At 34.6% G+C, this 22,135-nt stretch overlaps 1 protein-coding gene across 7 annotated transcripts in view; it reads left to right on the top strand.

The window, feature by feature from the left end:
- The window catches only part of ATRNL1 (attractin like 1), a 738,261-nt gene that overhangs the window by 287,419 nt on the left and 428,707 nt on the right, over positions 1-22,135 (top strand). For all 7 annotated transcript variants that reach the window (XM_081573518.1, XM_081573521.1, XM_081573515.1 and 4 more), the window contains one exon: positions 18,505-18,566. In XM_081573518.1, coding sequence (XP_081429644.1) covers positions 18,505-18,566 — 62 coding nt within the window. The remainder of the gene's footprint in view (positions 1-18,504; positions 18,567-22,135) is intronic.

Genomic DNA, 22,135 nt, shown 5'->3' with positions numbered 1-22,135 from the left:
TTCAGTATCAGCTGAATAATCTCTTTTGTTTAAAATCTTTCTCTTTAGTCTATTAAAGTGGAGTCTGATGTAATGTAACAATCATGGGAGTGACTATTCCATCAGCTTAACCTGATTAATGGTGTGGCTTCCATCATTTTCATAGATTCATGGGAAAGGATATATAGGGTGTGTACACCAAGGACTGGAATCTTGGAGGCCATATTAGAATTTTGTCTACTGCTCTGTTTTAGGGTAGTTTTGCAGGTTAAAAAAATAATACATGTCAAATCTCTGTTTAGAACTTAATCAGTGTTAGCTGTAATTTATATTATTTAAATGCAAAATTCTTGATTCTCACTAAAAGTAGTCACGTGAAACTAAAATGACCTTCAGATTTTGTAAAGTAATGCTCAGCTGGATTACAAACTAGATATATATTTTATTGATAAAGTATCAAGTTAGATTTAAATTATAAAAATTAATGCCACATCATTCTAACTCTTGTTATTTAAGTGATATACTCTTTCTCTCTGAAACTTCATATTTTCTCTCTTAAAAATTTTTGTTTTATACTTGATATTATGTAATTTTACTCTAATGTGTACAGGTGAAGGATTTTTGTCATCTTGTTTTTTTAATTCAAGTAATTGTATCTGCCTTATCTTCAAATACTTCTTTAAGTCCATTTTTCTTTGCTGTTTTCAGGTTCTCATTATTTGTCCGATCACATTTCTGTTTCTATCTTCCAAACCATTTAGCTTTTATTTCAGATTTTCTTTTTTCCTCTACTTGCTTCTCAATAAGTTCTTCTAGCATAATATTTTATTGTTTTCATATATCCATTCATTCTGCTTTTTTTCGCTTATTTTATTTTTTAAATGTTTCCTGACTCTCCTTTTACAAAGTGTTCGTATTTTCTCTTAAGTTTTAATATGCTTATGGGGATAATTTGACATTTGGGGCCCTAGGGAAGTTGGCTGCTCTGAAAAGTACTGCATATGGGAAGCTGTGGTAGACCCCAGTCTGTGTCAGACCTAATAATTATAGGTGGTAGAAGGGATCTTGAAAATGTCTAAGATGAAAATCTCCAAGGCACGTTAATTTGTTATTTAGAAATTTATTACTCAACCCCGAAGCCTGGTGTGCTGCAGTCCATGGGTCACAAAGAGTGGGACACGACTGAGCAACTGAACTGAGCTGATACCTCAACCCAGTCCTATTTTATCAACACTAGACTTGCATATCCAGCTACTTCTTGATGCCCACTTGATGTATAAAAGACATTTCACACTAACATGTACAAAAATATAGTCTGTAATCTTTTCTCAAAGAAAAACAACAACTTAATTCCTTTGTATTATAAATATATAGAGATTGTCCAGGCCACAGGACTAGAAAAAGTCAGTTTTCACTCCAATCCCAAAAAAGGCAATGCCAAAGAATGTTCAAACTACCACACAATTGCACTCATCTCACACGCTAGCAAAGGAATGCTCAAAATTCTCCAAGCCAGGCTTCAGCAGTATGTGAAATGTAAACTTCCAGATGTTCAAGCTGGATTTAGAAAACACAGAGAAACCAGAGATCAAATTGCCAACATCGCTGGATCATCAAGAAGTCAAAAGAATTCCAGAAAAACATCTACTTCTGCTTTATTGACTATGCCAAAGCCTTTGACTGTGTGGATCACAACAAACTGTGGAAAATTCTTCAAGAGATGGGAATACCAGACCACCTGACCTGCCTCCTGAGAAATCTGTATGCAGGTCAGGAAGCAACAGTTAGAACTGGACATGGAACATGCAACAACAGACTGGTTCCAAATCAGGAAAGGAGTACGTCAAGGCTAAATATTGTCACCCTACTTATTTAACTTATATTCAGAGTACATCATGAGAAATGCCAGGCCGGATGAAGCCCAAGCTGGAATCAAGATTGCTGGGAGAAATATCAATAACCTCAGATATGCAGATGACACCACCCTTATGGCAGAAAGTGAAGAAGAACTAAAGAGCCTCTTGATGAAAGTGAAAGAGGAGAGTGAAAAAGTTGGCTTAAAACTCAACATTCAGAAAACTAAGATCAGGCCATCCAGTCCCATCACTTCATGGGAAATAGATGGGGAAACAGTGGAAACAGTGACTGACTTTATCTTTTTGGGCTCCAAAATCGCTGCAGATGGTGACTGCAGCCATGATATTAAAAGATGCTTACTTCTTGGAAGAAAAGTTATGACCAACCTAGGCAGTATATTAAAAAGCAGAGACATTACTTTGCCAACAAAGGTCCATCTAATCAAAGCTATGGTTTTTCCAGTGGTCATGTATGGATGTGAGAGTTGGACTATAAATAAAGCTGAATGCCGAAGAATTGATGCTTTTGAAAGTTGGTGTTGGAGAAGACTCTTGAGAGTCCCTTGGACTGCACGGAGATCAAACCAGTCCATCCTAAATTAATTCAGTCCTGAATATTCATTGGAAGGACTGATGCTGAAACTGCAGTACTTTGGCCACCTCACGCGAAGAGCTGACTCATTTGAAAAGACCCTGATGCTGGGAAAGATTGAAGGCAGGAAGAGAAGGGGATGACAGAGGATGAGATGGTTGGATAGCACCACCGACTCAATGGACATGAGTTTGAGTAAGCTCTGTGAGTTGGCGATGGACAGGGAAGCCTGGCATGCTGCAGTCCATGGGGTCACAAAGAGTCTGACACGACTGAGCGACTGAACTGAATTGAACTGAAGAGGATATCTAGTACCAGTTGCTGCATATTACCAGGGACATTGACAGACTGGGATACATACCAAAGTAAACTGTACATGGGGATATATAAATAAGGATTTAATAATTTGAAACTTCTATGCGGACTAAAATTTTAATTATTTCTATAGGACATTAGAGAGTGGAATTAAAATCAATCAATAGATATTATAGAGAAATACATGTGTATGTGTGTGGGCTTCCCAGGTGGTACAGTGGTAAAGAATCTGCCTGCCAATGCAGGAGACTCCAGAGACGCAAGTTGGATCCTTGGATCAGGAAGATCCCCTGGAGTAAGAAATGGCAACCCACTCAATATTCTTTCCTGCCAAAGCCCATGGACAGAGGACCCTGGCAGATTACAATCTAGGGGGTCGCAAAGAGTCTGACACAACTGAATGGCTAAGCACACATATACATGGAACACTAAACAGGTGAAGTAAAGTCAGTCAGTTGATATTATAGGGAGATATCTGTGGTGTGTAGTTGCTAAGTCATGTCTGACTCTTTGCGACCCCATGGACTGTAGCCTGCCAGGCTCCCCTGTCCACGGGATTCTCCAGGTGAGAATACTGGTGTCGGTTGCCATTTCCTTCTCCAGGATAGAGAAAGATAGTGCAAGTTAAAACAAAATTTCTAATGAATAGAATTGTCCAAAAGAATGGTTTTCTAGCTTTAATAGTGAGCACTCCACTTACAAAATTAAGTAGAAGCTTTATTACAGTCATAAATATTGTGGGGAAAATATAAGTGGCTTTCTATCTATAGGTTTTCTTGATTCTATCATTTTAATCACACCATAAGATTTTATATTTTAAACAGATGAGAAAATGTTCATACCACTTAATTATTACAATGCTTATAGTAATTGGTAGGTGTTTGATTAATGAAAAATTTCTCACTAGATGCTTTAAAGTTACTGTCACTTGTATACTTTGTTTTAAGTAGGCAGAAGATTTTCTGGAAAAGTCAGAGCTGATGAAATACAAATAGTTTAAATGCAATTTGAGTAGGTAAATACAAACTCTTTTGAAGTTTTTTGTTAACTAGTGAACTCTTATGAATATACATAAATTAGTGAATGTGGGATATTATATACATCATATAAAATACATTATAAATCTGTACACATCTATCTATCATATGTTTATCTTTAGACCTGAGGTAAAAGTAAAATTAAATGGAAAGTTTTTTAAACTGGATTTTTTAATAAAATCTTGACTGAAATAATATTAGTTTTTATATTACATTTTCATTGAAATATATAGTTTCCTTTGGTAATAATGTATATTTTATTACAAGCTGTATATCAAATATGATTTTGTTTTTACCTATCTCTTGTCCCTTTCCTCAATAATCCCATTAAATTTAAACTTTTTTTATTTTTTTATTATGAACCTTTTAATATGAATTATATGACCTACAATCCTTGTAAAGACTACATATGGGTAAATATTGTAATAATTGCTAAGTTAAAAGGTAAATTATGGCTTCTCATTCTAAAAGTAGTATTTCCACCAAAATCCACCAGCTCCATGATTTTTTTAATACTCATGAACATGTTTGAGGAATAAACATTTTTATTGAGGTTATTTTTTTCTGCTATAACATTTTTTTTTTTAGTCCCTGTTACTGAGTTATATGGATTGTAAAGGTTTAATTCTAATTATGTCATAAATAATATTCTTACTGATAGAATTTTAGAAATCATGATTATTTTGTTCTGCCAGATACGTAATATGTCTACCAGAGTAAGACATTTTTAAGTAGGTGACCACTTGTACACATTAATCAAACTTTAATGTGGTCATTGAAGGAAGAGCTTCTGCCATTTAACATATTATTTGATCAATTTATTTATTTAAAAGAAAGCCATTTCCTTTTAAAGTAAATCATTCTAATTTTTAAACAATTTTCTTTATTGTCTTCAATAGAGTATTTTTTGTTTTAGACTGCCAAACACTAGCATTCAGACATCTTTAAAACTCCTAATTGTGATGGTAACATGCCTAGCAGTGTTATGGGATAAATATACCAATGATGTAGTAATTAAACAGGAAAATTTTTTCTTTGGTAATGTTAGGAATCATGCTGTTCAGTTGATTTGCATCAGCTTCTTGGGGGAGATTTTATTTTGGTAACCCCGATTTTTTGTGACTTCTAATGCCATGCAATTGAATCTTGACAGTAAAAAGAGAAAAAAAACATACTACTATAACTGCAATGCAAATACCTTAAAAACAGAAAGAGTGCATTGAACTTAAGTACTTTGTATTCTCCTGCAATAATGCTGCTCATCAACACTTATACATCACCGTTTAAATTAAATTAAATTAGATTGAATCTAAATTACCTGTTTCTGAGTAAATGGAATTTGGTAATTCACTATTAAGTCAATCTGCAAACTGATGTCATAATTTAGATTTGATTTTTTTTAATGAGAATGATGCTAGGAATCATTCTTCAATTTGCAAATCTAATTTCTACAGTACACTAGGCGATATCCTCTTACTAATAATGGTTAAGTTCTATAGAACCAAAGAGAAAAAGAAGAGAATTCTAATGTTGATGTCTGTAAACTTTTATCACAAGTGTGTTAGTATTTTGAACATAGACATGAGTCATTTGATCACAGAAGATGCTAAGCTAGTTGACAAACAGGGATTGGAGTCTACAGGAAGTTTTATCTTGTGTGTATGGTTTGAAAGTAAAAGTTATGACAGATGTGTATTAATAAAGATGTGCTTAGTTGTTCAGTTGTATCCAACTCTTTGTGACCCCATGGACTGTAGCTCGCCAGCCTCCTCTGTCCTTGGGGATTCTCCAGGACAGGATTCTCTGGTGTTCCTCCAGGGGATCTTCCCAACCCAGGGATTGAACCCAGGTCTCCTGAATTGCAAACAGATTCTTTACCGGGTAAGCCACCAGGGAAGCCCAAGAACACTGGAGTGGTTAGCCTATGCCTTGTCCAGGGGATCTTCTGACCCAGGCATTGAACTGGGGTCTCCTGCCATTGCAGGTGGCTTCTTTACCAGCTGAGCTACTGGGGGAGCCCAAATAATAAAGAAGTCCTTGTATAATTTTTTTTCCAAATTAACTCAAAGACATATTATAATAATAGCATTATTATCATGATTATCTGCTGTTATTATTGTCTTCCAAATTGTTATAGGCTTGAGGAATTTGTTATATATATTTTCAAATGAACCTTTTCTTTTAAGATTCTTTTTTCATTAAAAATGTTAGCACAAGTTCAAGAAATAGCATTGGAAAGTGTTAATCAATTTTATGAGTTACTCAACTTATATATCAGTACTGATAATCAGAAAATGTCTATGTGAGGACTATATCTAATAATATTTAAGGAATATATTCTTATAGAGAGGAATGGAAAGTTTTTATGACAGTGACAAAATAAGATTGGTTATGGTAGGTACAAATGCTCTAGAGATTCAGAGAAGAAAGATATATCAAGTTTATGCTATAATGTCAGAGTTGAGTAGTAAAAATGAGGCCATATTGCTCAGAAATCACAAAATATGTACCATGTTGTTCTCTGCAGAAGTTTGGTGAATCCTTATATGAAATATTACTACCAGTGCTGTTTTTTATAACCAACAAAATAGTTTGAATTAGATAAGATAGCTTAAGTGTAAAATATTTTTCTAAGAATATGGCTTATAAAGAACATTTTCAATCTTTTCGTTTGTAAAATATTTCTAAGAATTTTTCCAACTTCTTTATAGTAGTGTTTTAAAAGTCATTAATTTTCCTTTGATGTCTAATTAATCTCTTAAGATTTTTAATGCATTCTGTTTAAATATTCATTGTTGTTCAGTTTGCTCAGTCATGTCTGACTCTATGAGACCCCATGGACTGCAGCATGCCAGGCTTCCCTGTCCTTCACCATCTCCCGGAGCATGCTCAAACTCATGTCCATTGAGTCAGTGATGTCATCCGAGCATATCATCCTCTGGCACCCCCTTCTTCTCCTGCCTCAATCTTTCCCAGCATCAGGGTCTTTTCCAGTGAGTTGACTCTTCACATCAGGTGGCCAAAAAATTTGAGCCTTAGCTTTAGCATCAGTCTTTCCAATGAATATTCAGGATTGATTTCCTTTGTGATTGATTGGTTTGATCTCTCTGCAGTCCAAGGGACTCTCAAGAGTCTTTGGCAGCACCACAATTCAAAAGCATCAAATCTTCTGCATTCACCCTTCTTTGTCTTTCACCCTGGCATTTCACATGATGTACTCTTTATGTAAGTTAAATAAACAGGGTGAGAATATACAGCCTTGATGTACTCCTTTCCCAATTTTGAACCAGACAATTTTTCCATGTGCAGTTCTAACTATTGCTTCTTGACCTCAATAGAGGTTTTTCAGGAGACAGGTTAAGGTGGTCTGGTAATTTCATGTCTTTAAGAATTTTCTACAGTTTGTTATGATCCACACAGTCAAAGGTTTTAGCGTAGTCAATGAAGCACATGTTGTTCCAAAATTTCTTTGCTTTCTCTATGATCCAATGAATGTTGGCCATTTGATCTCTCTGGTTCCTCTGCCTTTTTTAAACCCAGCTTGTATATCTGGAAGTTCTTCGTTCACCTACTGCTGAAGCCTAGCTTGAACTATTTTGAGCATTACCTTGCTAACATGTGAAATGAGTGCAATTGTACAGTAGTTTGTATATTCTTTGGCATTGCCCTTCTTTGGAGCTGGGATGAAAACTGACCATTGCTAGTTGTATGGCCACTGCTGTTTTCCATATTTGCTGGCATATTGAATGCAGCACTTTAAGAGCATCATCTTTTAGGATTTTAAATAGCTCAGCTGGGATTCTGTCACCTCCACTAGTTTTGTTCACAGTAATGCTTTCCCTGGTGGCTCAGATGGTAAAACATCTGCACACAATGTGGGAGATCTGGGTTCGATCCCTGGGTTGGGAGGATCCCCTGGAGAAGGAAATGGCAACCCACTCCAATATGCTTGCCTGGAAAATTCCATGGACAGAGGAGCCTGGTAGGCTACAGTCCATGCGTTTGCAAAGAGTCAGACACGACTGAGCAACTTCACTTTCACTTTTCACTTTCAATGCTTTCTAAGTCCCACTTGACTTCATGTTCCAGTATGTCTCACTCTAGGTGAGCGACCATGTCATCATGATTATCCAAGTTATTAAGATCTTTAGTTCTGTGTATTCTTGGCACCTCTTCTTAATCTCTTCTGCTTTTGTTAGGTCCTTACCGTTTCTGTCCTTTATCATATGCATCCTTGCATGAAATGTTCCATTGATATCTCTAATTTTCTTGAAGAAATCTCTGGTCTGTTCCCATCCTGTTGTTTTCCTCTCTTTCTTTTTATTGTTCATCTAAGAGGAAGAGAAGGAAAAGGCAAGGGAGAAAGGGAAAGATATAATCAACTGAACGTAGAGTTCAGAGACTAGCAAGGAGAGATAATAAGACATGCTTAAATGAACAATGCAACGGAATAGAAGAGTTGTGAGGATCAACTAAATTGGTTTTAAAAATGCTTTCTTATGGAAAGCACCTTATTCAGTGCATTCTGGTTCATTAGTCTAGATTTAATGGAGAGAAGAGAGTAAGAATTAACCTTCAAAGTTTCAAAATTAGATGTGTATAGAAAATATTTTTTCTTTGAAATTTTATAATTCTCATTGTTTCTTTAGCAACTATTAATGCTTTTTGAATGCAGATGGTTCAATCACTTATTTAGTAGAAGTACGTATGTATGGAAAAAATGACATTTGGCAAGTACGGCATGCTTTAGTAAGACTGTGGCTACATTTGCTTCTTTGGGGTTTAGACGTAAACCTGTTTTTGAAGTTTTAGAGGTAGAACTGAATGATGAAGGGTTAGTGAACATCACTCTATAAAATGAAGGTCCCTTTTGACCACTTAAATTATAGGGGAGAAGCTAGGTTGTGGCAGAAAAAAAAAAGGTAATTTATAGAAGGTAGTGTTACAAGCATAAACTGCATATAGACTTCTATATTAGCCAGTTTTATATGTTGCAGTTTTATATCTTTGAATTAAAACCTGATACTCTTCAAGAAACCTCATAAATATGCCAATACGATAATCAAGAACAGGTAGCATCACAATACAAAGCTTTATCTTTTCATTTTAATGGTTTGGTTTCATTTTTTAACACTTAAAACAATAGTGTTTTTGAAAAGGTAGTATCCTTTAACTTAGAGAAAATTTACTCTCTCAATACGTAGATTTAAAGCTCTATGTGTTTTTACTGACTACTCTTGATTTAAAACTAATTGTTTTCCTGTACAGCTTGACCTTTAATAAAATGAAACTGTTTTGAGACTTTCTATTTAGAGCATTAAGTTGCACATCTCTAGAAGTTACTGCAATTCATTCACCCCCTGTGCAGGAAACCTGGGTTCCGTCCCTGGGTTGCAAAGATCCCCTGGAGGAGGAAATGGCAACCCACTCCAGCGTTCTTGCCTGGACAGAGGAGCCTGGTGGGCTGCAGTTCATGGGATCACAAAGAGTCGGACACGACTAAGTGACTAAGTACACAAAGACATAAAGTAAAAACACTAGGTTCTTTGCTAGTTCCTAGAAATGTTTAGCTCAACATTGTAATACCTAACTTCTAATATCTTGAAGTTGAATGGAAAGGGAAGACAGCTATGCCAAGAGTACACCCTTGATTAATTTGTGGTAGGAAAGTATGGAACTTAGAACTAGCTTCAGAATGCATTGGTTTCCATTTTACCTCCACTGCTTGTTGCCTGAGTAATCTATAAACCTTTATTTCCTTATTTATAAGATGAATTTAATAACATTACCTACTTTATAGGCTTTTTCTGAGGATTAAATAAATTAGTGTGTAAAAAACACTCTGCATAGTGTCTGGGCAATGGTAAGCACTTTAATAAATATTGGTATTTTAGTAGTACTGCAGTAAAAGTGTATGGTAGGGACAACAAGCGTACAATTGAGGGCCACTATACAAGATCTGGATGTGCCAGGAAGTGGACCATTTGGATAGGAGTTACTCAAGAGAAGAAGGTGTTAGGGCAGGCAAACAAAGCACAGAGATTGGTAATGTCTGCAGTGTGATCACTGCCGTGTCAGTGCTCTGCGTAGAGAGAGAAGCAAGGGCAAAAATTTGAGGATCACTGCTTCTATATCAAGGAAGTTGAAGTTAAGCTGAAAGTGGTGGAAAAACAATGAGGATATTTAAATGGGGGAGTGAAGGATTCTGAGGAGTAGAATTATGGGAAAGTCCTTCAGTTTCAAATAAAGAACATTTTGTAGGCTGGGTAAAGAATGACCGGAAACTTACGAGGTTGAAGACAGTTGTTTACATTAAACCAGGAGGAAAGTTATGAGTGCCTTCACTAAGGCATGTATTTTCTCTAAGAAGAATTAAAGTCATTAAATTTTTATAGACAACATTCAAGGTTTTATAATCAGAGTAATTTGTATAGTATTTATGCAGAATTGGCCAGTATGTTTGTTCATCATACATTTTATTCTCTTTTAAAAATCATCCATTTTTTATTTAACTGCATTTTAAAAAAATATTACTTTATCAGGAATGATATAGATTTATATTATCAATAAGCAGTGTATGAATTATCTATAGGGAATTTATGCTTATTAATATCTCAACTAGATTATCTTAGTTGAGCTTATTCAGTAATAGTTAAGTTCCAGTCTACTTTATTTTTAAAAATGCAGAGATAGACCTAATATGATTTTGAATTGCTTGCCTGAAACAAGCCTAGTTGTCTTTGAGATAGGACTCAGTGACTAACTTGGATTCCTTAACTCTGCTTTTATGTCATCATTTTGAAGGAGTATAATCCAAATAGTGGTTTGAAGAACCTCTCTTTTACTTTCAGTTCGTTAGATGAATTCAATCATTTTAACACATCTCTTCACATTTTCATTTTTTTATATCTCAATATTATATCAGAATTTATGGCAAGCTGACATTTTGCACAAACACACCAATTTGTCCTTCATAATAAGAACATTTTTTCTGTCTTACAAAATCTGACATTTTGTGGTAAATATCAAACTATTAATCTACTTCTCTATTCCAAGCACACTTAATGCAACTTTTTCATCAAATCATATATTCAAAATGTTGATCATTATTGTTGTTAATGAAAAATACAGCATGTTTTAAACCAGGTTTTAGATTTTGGACATGTTTTCAGTATGAATTTGCATTTAAGATTAAATGGACAAAATATATTATCTTTGTTGCTGTAGTTTCAGCTAACTCTGATATTTAGCATTCCAGTTTATCAGTCATTTGGGGCAATTTAAAAGCATGAAGAAAATGAGAATATTGTGAAACTTTAATTGGTTTCCTGATTTTAAATAATTTTCTTTGAATAATTATTAGATAACTTGAATAAAATCATTAAAGAAAAGAGAATTTCAGAGGTACATTTTGTTGGTTAAAGTTTTAAAACCAAGTTTAAATTCAAGTAAACTTTTCATATTTTTAATGGTAATGACCACAAAACCAAATTGGAACATATTGATTATCTGTAAAGAGCCATGTTATAGCCAAGTCTTTCTTATTAGACAACTAGAGATTTTAGAGTCAGAAGTGTCCCATATCCTCTAGAGATACACTTTCAGGGAAACTATGAATATAGTGTTGGCTTTTGTTGTTATTAATTTGTCTCACTGTTGTCTAAATAAAATTAGCTAAGTGATCAAAAGATCACTCTGAAAGATCATTTGAAAACAGTATAATTTTTTTCATTGGTTAAAAAGTAATGTTTCAGGCAGTACCATATGGTTTAGATGAGACGATTGTAGTCTGAACTAAGTCACCTTCTGAAAGAAATTCCTGGAAGACAAGCCTAGTTAAAAATGTTTATTGTTGAAATTAAGAACTGAGGTAAAATACATATTAAGAAACTATTTCTGATATCTTGGTTTCAAAATATTTATATGTAGGTGAAATTATAAATGGTAGATATGAATTTTTTCTGTGATTATACTAACATTTTATTCAGATGCAAATTTTTTAGAACATCTGAACTCTACTATATATATATAAATTTTCTAAGGGTGAATAGTATTTTATGATCTGAAATTAGAAGGTACTTATGGTCTATATGCTTATTGATTTATAAAGGAAGATCAAATAAATAATTTTTTAATGTTTTGCAGAATAACATCTGTTCCTCCTTCCTTTCATGGCTGTTAATAAGGATTTATGATGTGCTAAATTTTGATGTTGCTATTTATTTATTTAGCAGATTTTTTAAATTAAATGCTTACTATATATTATGTACCAAATAGTGTTCTAGGTAGTAGAATAGTCCTGCAGATAATATGAATAAGGCTAATATTCTCAAGGAGTTTACATTTTAGTGGGGAGAGATATTTTAACTAATAATCAACCATCAACCAATAAATCAGATAATTTCAGAATGAAATATTTATAAAAGAAGTAGGTTCACATAACAGTATAGAATAAGGGAGAGGGCAGCTACTTCATCTAAGTGTCTTAGAGCAGTGTGTTTGAGGTGAAATTTAGATGATAAGGAGCTAGCCACATGAAGACCAGTTGCCAGTATCACTTAGAATGATTCTTCTTTTATCTCTACTTAGTTCTTTTTCTGTAGGTCTTCCGATTTCGTTGGAAGGGACCTGGAGTCGCTGGATACTCTTCCTAGATAGAGAAATACTGAGAATAGTCAGGTATATTTGCAACTAATGCTGGTATCATTTCTTTCTGCTACTCCAGCCTTTTTCTCCTATCTGTTCTCAGTATTCTTGCCTATTTTTAGATAACCACGTACATTTATATAGAAAATAGGATACGTTTAGTTTTTTCCACCATTAGAATCACTAAATTCTAACACAGTATATAATTTACAATTGTTATTACTGTTTTTGTCTACCTCTGCTACAACCACTAAGAATCTTTTTTTTTTCACTGATATATCCAAGAATCTGACATGGTGCCCAGATTATAATAGATTTTCAGTGAAATATTTGACGACTGAATACATTAACTTTCCAGAGAGGGAATCTTGAGAGGGAATCTGCTTGAGTTAGTATTTGCTTGGCCTTGTTCACCAGTGCAACCAAATCTCCTTGTATCTGCCTTCCATTTTTATACCTGTGCCTGATGCTGGACTCGCTGACGTAGTATCTTTCAAAGGCTATCTTCTGTGGAACTTCTTAGAAAATCCCAGGTGGAGAAACAATGAAAGAGATTTGCAACACCCATGGTAATACTGAACTTTCAGTTTGAACAACCAATATCAAACGCTGTTCAGCTTGAGTCTCTAGAACCCAGATGGCATGCTAAGTATAGAGACTGCTTGTGCCAGCCACACTTTTTCTTCAGCACAATTATGTTAACAGATTAGTTACAGATAGATAATACAAGTTTCCGAATGTTTTAGTGGTTTAGTTCATTATTGTAGCTTGTAGATGCTTCCGCTTGTCTGCTTTCTTTTCGCAAATATTCTTTGGGGAAATTCAGAAAGGTATTTTCATGTATGTCTGTGTTTTGCTTACTTGCCTCAAAACATGATTTTTTTTTTCCAAGTTACTTAGCTATATGGACCTAGAAGGGCAAAAAGCAATAATAAAATGAAATTCTGCAGTACCAGCCTGAGTCATGTGCTTTGCCATCCTAAATTTATTTTAACACTCTTGGCTATTCCCAGTGTTTATGCATTACTTATCTTGAAGGAATACAAAACCCTTTGTAGATTAAAGAGTCAGAGTGATGATAGCTAACACTACATATATAAATATGTAGTGGTAGTATTAGTTGCTCAGTTGTGTCTGACTCTTTGCAACTCTATGGACTGTAGGCCACCAGGCTCCTCTGTCCATGGAATTCTCCAGGCAAGAATACTGAAGTGGGTAGATGTTCCCTTCTCCAGAGGATCGAACCTGGGCCTCTTGCATTGCAGGAGGATTCCTTACCGTCTGAGCGATGAGGGAAGCCCGTGTGTGTGTGTGTGTGTGTGTGTGTGTGTGTGTGTGTGTGTGTGTGTGTGTGTGTGTGTGTGTGTGTGTGTGTGTGTGTGTGTGTGTGTGTGTGTGTGTGTGTGTGTGTGTGTCTGTGTGTGTGTGTGTGTGTGTGTGTGTGTGTGTGTGTGTGTGTGTGTGTGTGTGTGTGTGTGTGTGTGTGTGTGTGTGTGTGTGTCTATATATATATATTTGCCTTTTTTCCCTCCCCCCAATATGTGTCACTTGGTTTTTAAAGATTTCCAGGCTCTGTTCCTCTCCCAGAGTTGGACCTTTTTTCCTTTGTTTCCATTTTCCCTGCTCTGCTCAATTCTGATTTCACTTCCAACAGTTTTTCCTCAATATGGGGTCTGTCTTGGAATAGAGATTTGAGTGGTTGCTTTTGAAAATTCATGTGTCCCAAGCTGTTCTAGCCTCTTTTGGAACTTCTCAAAGACCCTTTGCACTCATATGCTCTTGGACTAGGCAAAACCACTTCAGTTTTTACCTCCTGTATTCAAATTCACCTGCCTAGTTCCAGTGAATGTCCTTTGGATTATACTGTTGATTCTCTTCTTACTCCCACATGGACTCTGGTACCATATGTGCCTTGTGCTGTGGCTTATTAGTACCGGTTCATGTTTTGGCAATCAAGAGGATGAGAATTTTTCACTTAACTTTGTTGAAATTATTTTGTTTCTTTTTTTTTTGTTTTGCAATTTACTTGATATAGATAGGTAATGGACAGAGAGATAGATACTGAGTTTTTTCTTTTAATGTAGAAACTAAGGGATATTAAAACACTGTGCTACCATTGTCACTCTGCACCTGAAACTTGAGCTCACCGATTATATTTCTCAGTTTCTGAGTAGTTAAGCTTTTTTTGTTTATATTCAAAGTTATAGTTTTAATTTTGTTTTAATCTGATACTATAGTACATAAAACCCCTACCATTTGGAATTTTTAAGTAGTTTCTCTGCATAATGTACACTGTCTGCTTTTCTAAAGGCACTATGGATTTAGGAAAAGATTTGTTTTCCTATTTTATACGCTCCTGATTCTGTCTGCTGTTTTCTAACATCTTTTTGAAAGTTCAATCTGTAGTTGCTGTCTCTACTTCCACGACTGAGGCGACTTAGCAGCAGCAGCTACTTCCTCACATTACATGTTCGCCTTGCGTTCTCTGTTTAAATGAACATTCCCACCCCTTCATTAAAGTGCATTTGTTTGTTACCCATGCACAAGGTTGATGTTGTCAAATTTAATATTAATAGTCATATTCCCATCTTCATCTTACTCAACCAACAAAACCAACCATGACTTTCTTCTTGCAGCATTCCTTTTCCTTGACATCCTTGACACAATACTTTTCCTCCTACTTAATTGTTCACTTTTTTGTTAGTGCTGATAATGGGGTAGCCCTAAACTTCCTTTTAGTTTTAAATGATTCAGACAGGGAGGCCTGGCGTGCTGTGATTCATAGAGTCGCAAAGAGTCGGACACAACTGAGCGGCTGAACTGAACTGAACTGAACTGATCCAATCTTTACCAGGCCGTCTCACCTTTCACTCCAAATTATGTGCCCATCAACTTGGTTTTGTCTGCAAGGCTGCTACCCTTGTACAAGCTACTATCATAGCTAGAAAAATCCAGTGTCCTTCTTGTTAATGTCCCTGCTTTTCTTTATCATCTCTTCCTCACCCAGCAGCCAGAATATTTTTCTTGAGAGTAAGATCATGTTATTATATGACTCAGCTCTTATAAAACGTTCCAAACTCTTTATCATGCCAAGGACCTAGGTGAATTAACCCCAACTTGTCAAACTGTACTCATTTTTAGCTATTCTTTCTGTAGCTCACAGTACTGAAGCTATTGTGACTTCAGTTTCTTAAACATCTCTAGCCTAAGCATGCTATTCTCTAAGCCTCGAATTCTCTTCTAACAGATCTTTGTGCTGCTTTACCATTCTTATGTTTGTATGTCAGCTTACATATGGCTTCAGTAAGGCTGGCCATAACTGCCTGATCTAAACTAGCTATGTAGCCTTCTACTTCATCATATCACCTTATTTTTCTTCGGAACTTTTGCCATTATCGAAAATTATGATATCCACTTATGAGTATACCTGCTTATTTTCTGTCTCCTGCTATTGGGATGCAAATTCCAAGAGACAAGGGACTTTGTCTTATTTACAAGGTTGTCACCAGCTCCTAGAACAGAGCTTGCTCAAGCAGTATTTCTTTGAATATTTCTTCATGATTTGAATTACTGAATAAATTAATTTTTTGTCTGCTTGTTCAGATCAGTTATGAAAGAGATACACATATTAAAATTTTACTATGTAATTATGTTACCTAATTCTCCTTGAAGTCTGACCTTGTGTTTTCACTTATTTGGCCTGTATTTTGGTGCACATAGGTTTATTATTTTTATGAATTATTTGTGCCTTGTATGTTTTATTAGACCAGGTTTTGATTTTGAATTTCACTTTGCTATTTATATTATCCTTCATGGCTTCATTGTTGTTGTTTTTAAGAGCTGATTTTTTTTCCCTCACAATCCTTTATATTTTGGCTATAGATGTGTCACTGTTGTGGATATGCTCTCTGTAGAAAACATAAAGCTGAATTATGCCTTTTAACATGCTATGGAAATCTCTTTCTTTTGATGAGGATTCAGTCTGTTCACATTTAATGTGACTGCTTCTATACTTCATCCTATTCTTTTATTTTTAAATCTATGTATTATTTATTTTGTTTGTTTTTTCTTTTCTGTATATTTGCTAATTTATTCAAGTCATTATTCAAGTTTTTTTTTTCTTTATTATTTGGATATTTCTCAACACTGTCTAATTTTACCTTCCTAGTCCAATTTAGGAGGAGAAGGCAATGGCACCCCACTCCAGTACTCTTGCCTGGAAAATCCCATGGACGGAGGAGGCTGGTAGGCTGCAGTCCATGGGGTCGCGAAGAGTCGGACACGGCTGAGCGACTTCACTTTCACTTTTCACTTTCATGCATTGGAGAAGGAAATGGCAATCCACTCCAGTGTTCTTGCCTGGAGAATCCCAGGGACAGCAGACCCTGGTGGGCTGCCGTCTATGGGGTCGCAGAGTCGGACACGACGGAAGTGACTTAGCAGCAGCAGCAGCAGTCCAATTTATCTTAAACCAATTTCATTTATTAGGATTTCAAAATAATTATCCTTTTGAAGATTATCCAGTTCTCAATTGCTGTATTCTGAATTATCTTACTATGGTTTTAAGTTATTGTTGACAGTGTTATTTGATAAGCTCTTTGTAAGATACTGTCATGGACAGTACCTGGGGAGATGATTCATCTGTATCATTTCCATTTTAAAAGATGTTCTTAAATTTTTTAAAACGTTTTCACCTAGAACCAATCTCCTACAGCAATTATCTTTCCTCAGTCTCTGTGTAAATGCTTTGTAATTCTTCAAATGCTTAGAATCGTTTTGGAGATGAATGTTATTATATTTAAGCTTTATGTATATACAAAAATTTAACTATCTTCTTGACTGGCTATAATTCTTTGTTTTATATAAGAAACAATATTTCTTATTTTAGAATGCCATTTCAATTCCTTGCCCTGAAAACTGGTATAATTGTGAAATTCATTTCCTTTGTTTTCCTTCACTCATGGATTATATCCTTGTCTGCATTTTGTCTAATGTCTGAAAATGGTTTCTCTGTATATTTTGTATAGTTTTTAGTTCTTAAGATAAGAGAAATCTCATCTTTGTTAGTCTATTTTCACTGGAAGTGGAAATTGTATTACATATTTTTGAAAGATTTTCATAAAAGATTATTAAAGGAGAAGGAGATTTTAAGAACTTAATTGTTCACCTCCAGCTACCTGGAAAAATTCACTAATGTTGACCAGCTCCTTTATACATGATGTAAAAGCACATTTATTGTATTATGCCTACTATATACCAGATATTATGGTAATAATTTTATTTCTGTTAATTGAGTTAGTCTTTCTTCTAACACAGTGAAGTAGATGCTTTTATTATTACCATTCACACGTGGGACAAAAATAGGTTAAATAGATTTCCAGAATATTTATACCTAATAAGTGAAAAATTGGATTTTCATATCAAGTATTCTCTATTCAGGTACTGCATTATTGATTAGTACAATGTATAATAATTCTTCAAGAAATGTGTTACAATATGATCTCTATAATGTTAACAAAAGTGGAGAACAGCTTTAGATTATTGACTTCTCTTCTGAAATCATTAACATGAAAACATAAACTTTAGATATATTTTATTCTTTCAGGGGTTTATAACAAATAATTACAGCTTCTTTAGTTAGACAAGAATACACAAGAAAAACTGGTTCCCTCGGTTTCCTTCATAGAGTTGAAATTAAGTTTTTTATCTCATAAGCAATTATCAGTTGTATTGATAGAAAAATATGACCATTATTAGATGTAGAAATGTATTTGCATGTTTTAGGTGTATTTCATATGATTTCAAGTGACAGTCTTAGCATACATTACTGAAGTAATTTTATAATAATTTTCTTAAAGCATTTAATGTTATAGCTTGTGTAAAGGTTGTCTTCAGTTGTTGGCTATATGAAGCATTGTCAATGAAATTTTGGTTCTAGCACATATGCTTTATAATATGGTAATCCAAATTTCTTGATGATTTAAAAATATTGTATTTACAAATGCCATGAAACATCACCACTTTGAAGAAGAACATAGATTCAGTAAGTTTCAAACTTCCTTTTATTTTGATTTTTCAGATTGCATTCTCACAACACAACACAATCATGGATCTTGTGCAGTTTTTTGTCACCTTCTTCAGGTAATTTGCTTTTATTGGCTTTGAATGTGTTAAATCTGGATTCTGATGTCCTGTCAATCTGTTAGGAAATATCAGTTCTTTAACCTTGAATATGATACAGTGTGTTTTGTATAGTTTTATGTACTTAAATATATACCGCAGACCAGAAGAAACATATTCGACAAGTACTATTGCAGGATTATTTTGCTGTAGTACTATTTAATAGCTACTTAATTTAGTGGAAAGAAGATGATAACCCTGTGTTCTCCTGTCACATAAGTAATTAAAGCCTGTTTTAATTAATGAAATTAACAGTGTTTTCATCATATTGATTAGGTACGTTTCCTAGCATTAAAATCAATTTCTTGGATTTCTTAGGTTATTATTGTATGTATTTAGCAATGTGATAAAATCAATAGGGGATGAGAAAAAGGATGTATTTTTTTGCCCTCAAAGAGCATGTAATCTGGAAGTACTAAATGTGACCTAGAATATACCATAATTTCCTAGAACTTTAGTTATTTGAGATGTTAAAAGGAGGCTCACTAAAAAGGGTTCCATAATTAAATATGTTTGGAAAATACTATGTATACTAAAGTTAAACAGGTCTCTTTTGGTTTGTTTTTAACTGACTTCCTCAGGTTTTTTTCTCACAGTTTTTAATGTGTTTATTTGCAGTGTATTGTTCTAAGAGAGGATAGCGTTTGTAGCATTTCTCAAAACCTAAATGTTCTTTTCATAGACCATTTATGTTCATTTCCATGGGATGTAAATAAACAATGGGTGAGGAGAAGAAGCTGGGTTTCAGTGATAGAATATCTGAGACATGTCATCTAGTTGGGTGGGATGGGGTAGGTGGGGAGGGAGGTTCTCGAGAGAGGGGACATATGTATACGTGTAGATGATTCGCTGCATTGTACAGCAGAGACTAACACAGCATTATAAAGCAGTTATACTCCAATCAAATAAAAAGACCTAGTTGGTCAATTCAGTATTTAAAAACAAAAAAAGAAAGAATATTATCTTTATTAACATGATCATGATGTGTACAGCTTATAGTGGTCCACAGGGTGCCTTTGTGTGAATTAGACAATTGTGTCTCTTCCTTCTGGTAGACATAGCCCCACATCACAGCACAAAGATGCAGATGATTTTGACCTTCACTCACCTAGTTGTCTGGGCTGCTTTGTACAGTAAAGAAACTATTAAACCCAGTCCTTGACGCAGATAGTGTGCCCAGTACTTCCTCTGCACCCAAGTAAGTGATAAGTATTGGTTATCTTATCAAGATACCGTACAGTACTTGAATTCCTAGTCCCTTATCCACAGGAGTGACCAAACATTTTTCTATAAAGGGCTGGTTAGTAAATAATTTCAAGATTTGTGGGCTATAAGGTGTCTGTGGTGCTAAAGCAGCCTGAGTCAGTTTGGAAACAAATGAGAGTGACTATTTATGTTCCAATAAACCTTTAGTAGAATAAAAATAGCTGGTAGCCTGAATTATGGGCTTCCCAGTTGGCGCTAGTGGTAAACAACCTTCCTGCCAATGCAGGAGACATGAGAGACCTGGATTCCATCCCTGAGTGGGGGAAATCCCCTGGAGGAGGTCATGGCTACCCACTCCAGTATTCTTGCCTGGAGAATCCCATGGACAAAGGAACCTGGTAGGCTACAGTCCATAGTCACAGAGTTGGACACTACTAAAAGTGACTTAGAGTGCACACAGGCTGAATTCTGCCTGTGGACATAATTTGTCCACCACTGATCTAACTTATGCCTGAATGCCTTTAATGGCAGGAAACAGAACATCTCTTGTGATAGCATTTTCTATCTTCAGATAATTAGTTGTTCTTTATAATTGAGATGAAATCTGCCTCCCTGTGATAGCTATTCTAATTTACCCATATGGGCCCATACATAGCAAGTCTAATTCCCTCATCTCCATTTATGGCCTTCCAGTTTTCTAAACTCTTTTCTCCAATTCACACATTATCTGTTCAGTTATTTGCTTCTTGTCAGAATCCTTGCCATATTACTCACTTTGCTTTGAAAGCAATCAGGTTTGTCTATGTCCCTTAAAAACATTAATTTCCAAAATTTAATGCTAAAGCATATTTCTTACTAACATTGCAAAGTTAATTCATATTTAAATTTGTCCCTTAAAGATGAAATTTGAGGAAACATCTTAAATATATTTAAACATTTTCTGATTTTGTACTTGTGAATATTAAGGGATATTAAAACTTAATGATGTTACAATGTTTTTGAAAAGTGTAAGAAGTTATAATCGAATGAGCTTTATTTAATGCATAAAAATAAAAGTTTTTGACAGCATAATGTAGATGTTAATATACTGAAAAGTTTATTTTGTATAAAAATTCACAAAGCTGAATATATAAATTATTTAAATGTTTAGGGTTTTATTTTAATCTTTTGAATTTGTGTGCGTGTTTAAGTTCAATACCTCTTTTATTAAGTAAAAGAAAGCAAGTGTTAATGTGTACCATGTCTTAGAGATGATGCTATTTATTATGTTGGCATCATAGACAAAGTAATGTACTCTAATTATTGTGTGAGATAAAATGTATTTGACGGGTTTTTTATCATTTAAATTTTTTGTTAGTAGCGAAATGTAAATTAGATGATTTTACATTATCTCATTGTTAAGGAAAATCATGGACAGAATACTTTTAAGTTTATTTTTATATTAAGTAGACTTACTGTTAAATTTTAAGAGAGTTTTCGATAGTTCAGCATTTATGGATATCCTTCAATCAGGCCACTATTACTGCTGTTGCTGTCTCTGTATCACTGAAGTAGTATAGATAAAATGTCAGCCTTTCATTTAGCCAAGGTTTAAAGGAGGCCAGTGTCAGTTTTTTATTTTTATATCGGGAATAATTCTGGTGGTAAACGTAATTCAGTCAATACTAGTTAGATCATTTATAGTCATAGCCTGGCTCTGATCTTAGCTTTCTGTGCCATCTAAGCAGATTACCTAGTACTTCTAAATCTCAGTCCTTTTAGGTTTTTATTTTGTATTGGAGTATAGTTGGTGATAGTTTCAGGTGAACAGCGAAGGTATTCAAGACATACATAAACATACACATATATATATGTCTTTTATCATAATAGAATTTAAAGGTGTTGTTGTTAGAGTCTGTAGTATACAGTAAAATATAATAATGAGTAATTAAAAAATTGAAAGAAATCATTTAAGAAATAAAGACTTCTCTATGTAAAATGGGAAAGCAAGTCTGTGTGAATCTGAAAAGTCTGAATTTTTAAAGGAGTTCAGCCTGGTAAATTAAATGGAGTTATAGCAAGGACCCTGTACCATTTAGATGTTTAATGGTGGTTCTAATTTTCACTTGCCTACAAGGACTACATAATGTTTTTGATTTACCATCTTGACCAGATGGAGGGTATTTTCAGAGGTTGCCACTTGGTCTTTCCTACTATGATAGATCTTACCTCACAGGCCAGAGACACAATGTAGGGGTTTACTGTAACCACTTTGTACATAAATTCTAATTATACACTTGAAAAGTAAGGAAATTATCACTTCTTGTTGTTCAGTCACTAAGTCG

Source organism: Giraffa tippelskirchi, chromosome 2 (genome assembly GCF_054371585.1).
Source record: "Giraffa tippelskirchi isolate mGirTip1 chromosome 2, T2T-mGirTip1v1.2.pri, whole genome shotgun sequence".
In the NCBI taxonomy this organism is placed as follows: Eukaryota; Metazoa; Chordata; class Mammalia; order Artiodactyla; family Giraffidae; genus Giraffa; species Giraffa tippelskirchi.
Note: the sequence above shows the minus strand (reverse complement) of the source record. Positions and strands in the feature narration are given on the sequence as shown.